The sequence below is a fragment of the Apium graveolens genome, chromosome 2, assembly GCF_009905375.1.
Source record: "Apium graveolens cultivar Ventura chromosome 2, ASM990537v1, whole genome shotgun sequence".
Taxonomy (NCBI): Eukaryota; Viridiplantae; Streptophyta; class Magnoliopsida; order Apiales; family Apiaceae; genus Apium; species Apium graveolens.
In genome coordinates this window covers 14972519-14983207 of record NC_133648.1, presented here as the reverse complement: position 1 = coordinate 14983207, position 10689 = coordinate 14972519, and the positions used below count along the sequence as shown (strand labels likewise).

Sequence of the window (10689 nt, the reverse complement as noted above, 5' to 3'; positions counted from 1 at the left end):
TATATTTTAGGCGTCGGTTGTTCAATAAAACCGACGCCTAAAGTACTGTAAAAAAATAAATATACTTTTCATTTTTATTGATATCCTGAACCTACTTTTTACAAATACCAGCATTCCCACAAATATAACTGAATAATAAAATTAACTAGAAATCAAATTGAAACTAAAGTAGGTCTCAAGCTATCTTTTCATACGATACATTGAATTTTAAATAGAATCAAAATATTTTTGATAAAGTAATAAATGACAATATGTTCCCAAAAAATATTAATGTTCATTTGGCATCATCGAATTAGCAATATCGATGTTGAAAAATCCAGTAAATCATCATTTAGCTTGGGAGGTCCAACACTCAAGAATCTCAGCAAAGTCCGACACCTACATAATATAGTCACACATATACAATATTAGTTAGTAATATTTTGGTACATAATTAGCAACATATATAAGATTGTATGTCTCATTTTTCTAGATTAGTCTAAAGTTATTATCGTACCTGATTATAGACATTCGACAATAAAATTTTTTGCCCAAAGCTCTCGAATCTCATTGATTTCCTTCTTAGTATATCTTCTTGAACCAAGACCCTTTCAAATGGAAATGATAAAATATTTAGACAAATCTTGAGTTTAGATGTTTGTAAAACAATATCAAATAGTTTTTGTCTTACCACTTTCCAGTTCGTGTTAAGATCTTTTTGATAAAGCATGACTATGTCATGCATGTACTTCATAACAAAAAAACCACACTCTGTGCCTCCTTCTTGTTGAGGACACTATACAGAAAACACTAAGTTTGATTATATATAAATAAATATAACAACAACAAAATTAAAATATGAATTAAATAAGTTATACCTCAACCTCCGTATGAATCCAAAGAAATTCTTTTCTGTTATTCCTCTTTCCGCCTCCTGGTACATACAACTTAAATGCCCTGTGTAATAGGAATATGTCAGTACATAATTCAAAAATCTTAGAAATAAGGATATATATATATATATTGTAGACTATTTGAAATTTAAATTGAAATTTAACTTACGTTCGTGCAGGTGTTGTCAACCGTATTTTCCGTTCCTTCTTCAAAGAATCAAACACATAGATAACACTTTCATGGAGACAAAATAGGAGCAACATCCAGTGGTCACTACACCAATAGACATATATATATATATATATCACAATTAGATTATATTTTTAATAAAAATACTGAACATAAAATTGGTTTTGTCCCCACTCTTGGATATAAGGTGCTAATATAAACTGCCTCTCTTTATTCGCAACCAATTTTTTTCCATGTACTCGGCTGCATCTTGAATACGTTGATAATCACGGATATGCGGTACTACTAATCTGGATGGCAACATGAATCCAAATTTATCATTATTCAATTCATTGCAAAGCTTCCCAATGTACCTACATGCAATGTTATTTATCGCAATTAATATGTATATTGGATAATGATTCTAAGGTAAATTATGAAGTAAAGACTAGTCTTACTTCAAAAAAATTTCCAGAATGGGTATGTTTAACCAACTCATTTTCAAAAACTGATCAACATCTTCATGTGCAACGTATATTGGATCTTCTCCATTTTCTTCATACTTAAAGAGCGGACCTTTTTTATTAGTGGACAACTTTTTAAGCAAAAAACGTAAAGATCGACAATGCTCAGTTGAGTTTATGTCATCATCAGGGCTTTTCTTGACAGGAGTTACTGAACCTTTACTTTCAACTTTCTTAGGCATCATAACAACTTTTTTTGGGCTAATGTCATGGCCTTTTTCCTTATCCATTGATATTGGATCCTAATGAAACAAAGTCAGCATAAATATGATATATTGTAATGCAATGAGAAAAATACCCTAACATGATATATACCTGTCCTAAAGTCACAAGGTCCTTTGGCCATTGAACGAAACTACCCGCTGCATTTCCTATAGTTTCAAGTTCGTTACATGGCACTGGAAAGGGAATAAGTTGAAATTCCGGTACAACATCATCAACAGATACTCTGACATTGTTAGGCACAATCGGGTTATTATGAATCCCATTTTCCCCTGACTATTTGAGGGAAAAACAGTCCCCCTAGCCACAATAACTCTTCCATTTTCCACATGTATCACCCAAAGATGACAAAGGGTTGGTGTCTGCAGTATACAAAAATAAAAATATTAGTACATTATATAGTCTATAATCTAAACAGGTAGCTATTATTTAAATAAGAAATAAATTAAAGGCCATGAGCTAAATATTTATGCAAAAGTACCTTGATATTTGAGATATGATCTTGTCGATTCACCGACTGGCAACTGCTTCGAACAGTTTCATTTTTAGGAATACCAATATCATTGAAAACATTATCATCCGGGATGGACAAACCCACCTGCTTCAAATGATTAAAGATTCCTTGAAGTTTCAAATTCATCATTTCATTCATCTTTTCATCACACTCCTTTTGAACTTTTTTGGTGATTTCTTGTGTGATGGTAGCCAACTCATCCATCAATAGGACCCCACTCTGTTTGGACTTCCCTGATCCAAATACTTCTTTAATTTGGCTCCTCCTCCAACCCCTCTAACACGTCCGCCATGTTCTTTACGACCAAGTGCACACGATAATATGTCATCATGGCCTTGTGGAGTCCATGAACCATCTGAAACTTGCCTCTACAATTCTCCCTGTTTTAAACAATGACAAAACCAACCATCAGGAGGAAGTGACAGGGATGATACCGAGCGATTGTTAAATGAAGGACATTAAAATGAATGTGATATATAGTTAAGGAACTCAAATTGATTTGCGAATTAATTAGATAGAACCAGCTAACCATGATGCCTGGTGTGCAGTTGAATGTTGTCAGGAGAATGATTTAAGTCACAGCTGAATGTAATATATCCATTTTAAATATATAGGTCATTTACTTGGCAGAACTTAAATCACAGTTATACTTCAAAAATTGAATTACAGCACTCTTTAATGTGTCCCAGACTCACAGGACCTCTCATATATAAGACATAATTATGCATAAAAAAGTAAGTAGATTTACCATTTTTGCAAAGACTTCCTTGGTCTGCAAATTTGGGAAGTAATAACCTCCACCCTCCTTCTTCTTCCCCGCGTGCTCTAAGCCAATCATAACTTCGTCCGCTACACTGACTCGACAAAATTGATTCATCGATGCATTCTGAATCATCCAAAGAACTGATGGGGTCATCCACGCACCATTTAGCCCTATTTGCATAATATCCACTAGGCCCCAGGAAATGAACATGCTCATCATGCTTTTTACTGTCTTTTGCTTTCTCACTTATTTCCTGCTTACAAAAGAGGCAAAAAATAAAAATGTAGACCAACATATAATACGTTGTTTACCCTATTGATAAATTGTAGTAACTATTTAAATTGTAGTAACTATTTAAATTCTTCAATTCTTAAATCAGTAAATCTGATAAGATATATTCCGTGCTGCTTGTATTGTGTTTTTCTGTGTCAGCTTTTTACATCCTAAAATATGAAAATTTCTTGTCCAGGGACCTTAAATTCTTAGTATCTGGTTTATAATTTATAGGTTTAGTAGCTTAATACCTTGAGTCAAACATGTTTGAATTACATATGGTTTATGGTAGTTGTTAAGATTCAAGCCATAAATGAGATTCAAAGCTAAGTTGGTAAAATTTTACCTTGAACTCCTCAGTTTCACGTCTCTTTTTGTATATTTCCCACTGTTCTCGGCTGATGTAATGATATTTCTCACAAGGATCCTTGTCTGTGCGCACATAATTCCTAGTCAGCTTACCCTTGAAATCCCTCCACATCTTTGCAGCTCTTTCCAACACCATCTTTTTATGTGAATCATCCAGATTCCAACGACTCTGAAAGCGATACAAATGAGTAAAGGCAACAAAACTTTTAATCAGATTCATGATTTCATTTATTTTTCCCAAATTAAAGAGTAAATGTAAAATATTATCGTACCTTAATGTCATCCCAAATAACATCTTTTAATCCTTGATTAACTACATCCCAACTCTCGATATTAATATCAACTTGGAAGCGAACCTTTGTTCCCAGATAAATTATGAAATCTTTACGCATATCGCCAACCGGGTTACCATATTCATCGAAATCAAGGGTGCCATCCAAAATCTGGTTTCCTATCATTTTTTTCAATTTTTTGCACAATGTTGGACCTCTCGTCCTTTTCTTGGAACTGGACTCTGCATTATCTTTATCCATAGCAATTACCTACAACAATGTAAGATCAACAAGTCAGGAAGAAGTGGAAGTATTTTTTTGATTTCCAAACCTATTGTAGACTTGTAACAGTAAAATGTGTATACAAGTTATTCTGTAGAAATAATACAATGCCTAGTTGTGTGCTTTGCTCAGGAATTTGATTTCTTCTCCATTTTGGGACTCAGAAATCCTAGTGTAACTGATTCTAGTTGGCAACAATTTATTTACTAACCAGGATTTCATTATTTAAAAAAATTAAACACATGCAGTGGCCTGGATCATATTATGATTTGAAGTGAAGTTGTTGTTATCCAAGCACAGGGAAGCCAGCTTCAGATTTCGGGATTCATGGATTATGGCCTAATTATATTGATGGCTCTTACCCCTCTAACTGTGATCCTGATGCCTCCTTCTGCAGAACCTTGTAAATGCGGGAATATATCTAGATGGTAAGTTCTACAGCTTAGATAAAGCATAAAGAGTGCTATTGAACAAGGGACTGGATATATGTGTGTTGACACTTCTGGCTCAAACCTTATTAAGTGTCCGATATTTCCTCGTGAGAGGTGTAAATCGCAGATTCAGTTTCCACTTCTTAAGTCATTTTTGAAGTCGATCAGTTTACCGATTAATCATTTAATAAATCTTCAACTATTTAATTATCTTAATTTGTAAGATATATAAACTAAAGCAAGCTAATTCAAACCATTTTAGATGCAATGCTACTAAGTTGTCATGTTTTCTTTATATCACATCTTTTTTTCTTTAAAGGGTAAAAATCTTATCTGGTGCTTGTCTTGACTATCTTAAACAATTTGTAGACACCTCTGGTTGGACTAGGTTAATGCCGCTTAACTACTATTTGTCTAACATGAGGTACTTATCTATATTGACATTATTCTTTTACATTAGGATAAGTGTTTATGTAATAGTTCTATTTTGTTTATTTTTGTTAATATAACATGTCATGTCATTAGTTTGTGATCTTACCTTACATTAAAAATTTTAAAATAGCGGTTATACATTTAGCAAAAAAAAAAAATAGCGGCTATACTAGACCTGCAGGAACAGTTTCAGTCAGATACGCCATATTGTGTTTGACAAATGTTGAGGGTATTTTTGATTTGTTTCCTTGCATTTTATAATACATTTGCTCTGTTGTTTCATTTGTAATTCCACGCCTTGTGTTACTTGCAACATCTTTTCGTGAAGAACATGAACTTGTTTTTGCAAGATGAGGTACACAATAATGTTATGTATAGCTCATCCATTACATGTTAAAGTTGTGTGTTATTTTTGTGTTTTGAGGGAGATAAAAAGAGTGAAGTCTCATCACATCTAAGGAGCAAGGGAGGGAGGGAGGGAGATGATAGTTTTTTAAAATATCAAAATATGTTGAGTAGTACCTTGCTTTAATTTGGAGGAAATGCATGGGAAATTAATATCAATTAACTAGCTATTATGTACTATTATTTAGGGACAAGCACTGTTGTCACATCGATGACTAGTTATCAAATTAGAAAAACCCAACCAACATAATTTTAACATAAGAACAATGCTAGTTAACTTTCAGTAAATCTCGATGGGTTCAGACAACCATCTGATAATTCCTTATATATGTCGAACCTGAGTTTAGTCATAAGATACCTACTCCAATACATCCAAGAATATTGTTTAGCTACTTCTAACAGATGCAAAATGAAAACGCAAAAACAATGCCCTCAATCGATTCAATTTATTCATTTTTTGTACATGTAAGCTATTCTTTCCGATGTTCCGTTCTAATTCTGTAAGTCATGGTTGATGAATCTGTTATTAAAGCCATATATTGCATGCAGGAAGGCATGAGGAGATGGGGAGGGATGGAAATGATTAAACCAAAAAACTGAAGTGCTCTATACTTTTGTAAGCATTATAAATTACGTGTATTTTCATTGTTGTGGATGACAGGCAAGATATAGATAAGATGTATATCTGGAATCCTGATGCACAAAATAAGCATCAAAATAATGAGAAAAAGGCAGGGCAAGTAGATTACATGGTTTGTGTTTATGAGGAGAACCAACATCGTAACAGCTTCATTTACAAAACTCGTGTGCTACACTATGGCTCAGGTTGTCTGTGTGTACCACTAATCTGCTATAACATTGTATTAAAAGAGCCAGGGGCAAGAATTGTTGCTGCTCTTAAATTGGGAGAGACAAATATGAAGGTCACAGGTGAGATATCTTTCTCTAGCCAAGAAAGATTGGGCTAATATTTTAAATTATATATATAGAATGGCATAACTACAAATAATTTATTCAAAATTTCAAAGTTGATATATTAAATGTGTTAAGGACTCACCTCGAGTACTTGATGATGCTGTAAATGGCTTAATGTAGCCCTCAGTGAACCTTAACTACTTTCTGCTTTCATGACACTTCCCAAGCGTAAACCTACAAAAAGTATGGATTGAATATATTAAAGTATGCATAAAATCTATAGCAGCAACCTGAACATTTCTAAGAGTTACACCAGATATGTAAACAGCTTTTACATATCTTCTATAATGATCATTAAATTATAGGATTTTTTAAAGGATTAATTAATTTTTCAAATGGACCGAATATATATTTTATTTTTAACATGTACTGATAATTTAACTAGATAGTAAATTGACAACATTTCTAGTAATATTCTTAGTCACCAAATATTAATAGAATTTTAAAAAAATACTTTATAAACTTGTTATTAAAATTACCTTTACTAGAATTCATACTTGGCGATCAATCCATAACCCTTCATCATGATCATTACGAATATAATTTGTATCTACATTATCTTTTCTAACTGCGGTAGGTAGACCAATTGAGAAAAGGGGATTCTCATCAAATTGATCATACTCATCCTCGTCTTCCACATTATCAATTCCAAGAATGAGTCGCTTACTTTCAAGAACAATTGACCATCTAGAATCAGCGGGGTCTTTAATGTAGAACACTTGTTTAACTTTTGTAGCGAATATAAACGGGTCATCTTCATGTCCAAATCGATTAAAATCTACCAAAGAGAAGCCCGATTCATCTACCCGAACGCCACGCTTGATATCGAACCATTTACATCGAAAGAGAGCAACTTTAAAATCCGTATAGTCAAGCTCCCAAATTTCATCAATCACGCCATAGTATGACTTCTTTATATCTCGTGATGTGATAGAATTGCCCCTATCAAATTCAGTCGAAGAAGCTTCTACAGACACTCCACTATTCTGCACAGTGCTCTTGTTGTCTTGACAATGTGTATAGAAAGTGTACCCATTAACATCAAATCCTTGGTAAGATCTCACTGGCATGTCAGGCCCATACGCTAACCATTTTAGCGTACTATAAACGGTGGTATAACTTTCTGAATATTGAGACATTACTCGATCTTTAAACCATTTAACAAAAGATTGATTATGTTCATTTGTAACCCACTTGCCACTCTTAGAAGGATGCATTTGTCGAATCTCAACTATGTGTTGTTATAAAAAAGGGTGGACTTGTGTCATGTGCTACAATACAAAAATATGGGCTCTATCAAGCATTTCACCACTCGGACATATCATTTTGTGTCCCAATATACCCTGACCTTCAAGTCTTCCATCATGCCGAGATCTTGGAATTCCGACTAGATCGGTAGATGCTAAATAATCAGTACAAAATTCAATAGTCTCTTCAACTAAATACCATTCAACTATGCTACCTTCAGGCAGACGTCGATTTCTCACGTATGCTTTTAAGATACACAAAAATCTCTCGAAAGGATACATTTGCCGCAAATATAACAGACCACAAATTTTAATCTCTCTCACAAGATGAACCACTAAATGCACCATTATGTCAAAAAATGAGTGTAGAAAAGACATTTCAAACTCACAAAGTGTAACAATTATATATGCTTGCAAAGTATCCAATGTCATGGCATCAATCACCTTACTACATATAGCATTGAATAAGAAACACAGTTTCGTGATGACCAATCGCACATGCTTCGGTAATATGCCTCGAATTGCAACCGGTAATAGATGTTGCATTAACACGTGACAATCATGTGACTTCATTCCTACCAACTTCAAATGTTTCATTGAGACAATGTTTTTTGGGTTTGAGAAATATCCAGATGGAATTTTCACACTAGATAAACACTCACAAAAGCTGATTTTTCTTTTCTAGACAGAGTATAACAAGCCGGAGATAGATATGCACGCTTTCCTGATTGTTGTGGTGCTAATTCTACTCGTATACCCATCTCTTGCATGTCTAATCTGGCTTTCATTCCATCCTTTGACTTACCGGGTATATTCAACAATGTCCCGACAAGGCTTTCACATACATTTTTTTCAATATGCATGAAATCCAAACAGTGTCTAACTTGCAAGTGTTCCCAGTATGGAGGATCCCAAAATATAGATTTCTTCTTCCAAATACTATTTGGAGTTGGATTTTTATACAACTTTCCAAGTACAACATCAATATCTTTAACACATTCCAAAACCTCACTCCCCGTTAATGGTAAACGAGCCACTCGAGTCTCGACAGTCCCGTGAAAAGACTTTTTCCTCTTACGATATGGGTGATTAAGGGGAAGAAATGTACGATGACCCATATAAACATTCTTTTTACAATTGTTTAAACGAAGATCAATTGTAGCATCTTCACAAATCGGACACGCTTTAGCTCTTTTGATAGTGTATCCTGAAAGGTTTCCATAACCTGGAAAATCACTTATGGTGCAAAAAATCATGGCACGTAAAGTGAAATCTGTTTGGCTGAATGCATCATGTACCCTCTCACCTTTATCCCACAATAACTTTAGATCTTCAATAAGTGGTTGAAGATAAATATCGATATTATTTCCGGGTTCTTTAGGACCGGGGATTAGCAATGTCAACATGATGTACTTGCGCTTCATGCATAACCAAGGAGGCAAGTTATAAATTGTCAGAAGAACTGGCCAAGTGCTATGTTGAGAGCTTAAAGTGCGATACAAATTCATGCCATCCGCACAAAGCCCAAGTCGTAAATTTCTAACTTCTCTGCCAAATTCCGGGAACTTTCCATCAATGGTTCTCCACTATGGAGAGTCACCAGGCTGTCTGAGCATCCCATCTGATTTTCTTCCTTCCTTATGCCACCTCATAAGCTTTGCGTCAGTGACATTTGTAAAAAGGCGTTTGAATCGCTCCACTACGGGTAAATATCGCAGCACCTTCGCAGGAGGCCTTTTTTATCAACACTCGAAGAATAATTTCCCTCCCGCTTGTACCTAGATGCTCTGCACTTTGGACAAGTTTGTAGATGTTCATACTCATGGCAAAACAACACACAATCATTTATACAAGCATGAATCTTCTTTACATTCATACTCATGGGACACAATATCTTCTTCGCCTCATAGGTGGAAATGGGAAACTCGTTATTTGGAGGGAGTATGTCAGCGAGAAGTTTTAGCATTTTTGTGAAACTCTTGTCAGTCCACCCATTCTTCATTTTAAGCTTGCACAATTTCAAGGTTCTTGATAACCTAGTAAACTGATCATTGCACCCTGGATAGAGGAGTTTTTTGGAACCATCAACCAAGCTCTCAAGAATTTTTGGTTGGTGCTTTAGAAAATCTTCAAGATCTTCGATCATCTCCTTGACCCTATCATTTTCCACGTCATCTTCTTTATTTTCAGGGTACCATCTCCAAAATTTTCATCATTCCTTGTATATGTCTCTGTTGTTCTAGAGTGTATTCCCTCTCCATGCCAAATCCACCTAGTATAATCATCCATGAAACCCCGTCGGAATAAATGATAGACAAGTCAGTAAAGACAAGTTGCAAAAATAAGGAACTAAAAACTACAAATCAAAGAAATAAACATATATTTTACCAAAGACACATTGTAACTCAAAAAATATATTTGGTATATCTTTTAGTAATATTAACCTAAAAATAAACATTAAATTTAACTAACAATAAGTAGTTTACTAATCTTTATCTCAAATTCCACCTAAAATGAACAATGCCAATCCATATATATACATATTTGTTAAGAATACACTTTACTTTTTTTTCTTGTTTTCCTATTTACACATGAACTAGGACTAAATATATATTAATCATCATCTAACTATTTACTCATTAATTTTTATCCACTCTACACTATTTTTCAACTTGCAGGATGTTAATTCTCTACTTAAATAAATATGCAAAACAGAGGAGGTAGAAATCCATGCTGCAAGGTTGCGTCAAACTTATAGTACATCTTCAAAAAAAGAACAAAACTGTAAAACAAAAAATGTTCACTACCTGTATTCATTTTTTCATCAACAGTTTGTGCATAACTAACTATACTATATTAACTTTTAATTTCAACATGATACAATTATTAAAAGTAATCAAATAGAAGATACACAGTGAAGTAGAGATACAAACCATAAG

The 10689-nt window shown here is 34.1% G+C and overlaps 1 protein-coding gene and 1 long non-coding RNA gene across 2 annotated transcripts; both read right to left on the bottom strand.

The window, feature by feature from the left end:
• Window positions 1-862: 862 nt before the first annotated feature.
• LOC141705825 (uncharacterized) lies at window positions 863-1264 on the bottom strand. Its single transcript, XR_012568491.1, has 3 exons — window positions 1237-1264; window positions 1042-1146; window positions 863-936 (listed from the first exon to the last, which is right to left on the bottom strand). It is a non-coding gene; the product is annotated as an uncharacterized LOC141705825 (long non-coding RNA).
• Window positions 1265-8391: 7127 nt separating this feature from the next.
• LOC141685782 (uncharacterized) lies at window positions 8392-9896 on the bottom strand. The gene is made up of 2 exons (XM_074490870.1): window positions 9472-9896; window positions 8392-9298 (listed from the first exon to the last, which is right to left on the bottom strand). The coding sequence occupies exons 1-2, from the start codon at window positions 9894-9896 to the stop codon at window positions 8392-8394; spliced, it is 1332 nt and encodes a 443-aa protein (XP_074346971.1).
• Between the last annotated feature and the right edge of the window lie 793 nt (window positions 9897-10689).